Here is a 924-nt window from a genome sequence, read left to right on the forward strand (position 1 = left end):
CCCCATCAGAGACGCCCCTGCCCCTGCCATATCTCCCTGGACTCTCTCCAGTACATCTCTCTCTCTCTCTCTCTCTGTCTCTCGTATGGGGGAGTCCAGCACAGGACCCACAACTCCAGGGGTGGCCTCCCTCCTCCCCAGCATGGAGCAAGTGGGCAGGGACCTCCCCTGTCCTGCTGGCGATTCTGTGGCAATGTCAGCCGTGAGGGGCCATGGCTGACCCCTGGGCAACCAGGTGCACAGCAGCATCTGAGGTTTAGTCGGCAGAGTTCAGCCCTGCCGGCCCCCTGAGTAGCGCATGGCGTCCCTACTCATTCCTGGGGCCAGGCCTGCAGGGCACCCAGGGTTTGGGCAATGGCCACAGTGCCAGGGATGGCACGGTGCCATTGCTCTGTGCCGGGTGCCACGCTATCTCCCGAGGCCGTGGTGGCAAGGCCAGCGGTGGGGCCATGCCCAGGGGTGGCTATAAGAGACACCGAGCCCCAGGCAGGGTCTCTCCCCACAATTAGCGATGGCTCTGCTGTGGCTGCTGAGCTGCCTGGCGCTGGCGGGCTCTGCCCGTGCCACCCTCTCCCTGGACAGTGCGTGGGGCTGTGGGGCGAGGGGGGTGGGTGAGGGGTTCAGGGGAGTGCAAATGGGGATTGCATGGGTCTGGGGCAGCCAGAGCCCCTGTCCCACGGCTGCCTGTGCCCCGCAGACTGTGGTGTTCCCGCCATCACGCCCGTCATCCACGGCTACAGCCGCATCGTCAACGGGGAGCCAGCGGTGCCGGGGTCCTGGCCATGGCAGGTCTCCCTCCAGGTGAGTGCCTGCGGTGGGACCAGGGTGCAGGGTGGGTGCTGTGCTGGGTGCTGTGCTGGAGCTATGCTGGGTGCTGTGCTGGGGCTGTGCTGGGGGTGGTGCGGGGGGCTGGGGTGGGGCGGG

General features: G+C 67.1%; 1 protein-coding gene across 2 annotated transcripts in view; it reads left to right on the forward strand.

Moving 5' to 3' along the window:
- The first annotated feature begins 511 nt into the window (after positions 1–511).
- The window catches only part of LOC104541905 (chymotrypsinogen 2-like), a 2,304-nt gene continuing 1,891 nt past the window's right edge, over positions 512–924 (forward strand). The window contains exons 1-2 of one of the 2 annotated variants that reach the window (XM_010186063.1): positions 512–581; positions 698–801. In XM_010186063.1, the coding sequence (XP_010184365.1) occupies positions 512–581; positions 698–801 (174 nt within the window). The remainder of the gene's footprint in view (positions 582–697; positions 802–924) is intronic. The other variant, XM_010186064.1, reaches the window with a different exon arrangement.

The sequence above is a fragment of the Mesitornis unicolor genome, unplaced genomic scaffold, assembly GCF_000695765.1.
Source record: "Mesitornis unicolor isolate BGI_N332 unplaced genomic scaffold, ASM69576v1 scaffold31976, whole genome shotgun sequence".
Classification (NCBI taxonomy): domain Eukaryota; kingdom Metazoa; phylum Chordata; class Aves; order Mesitornithiformes; family Mesitornithidae; genus Mesitornis; species Mesitornis unicolor.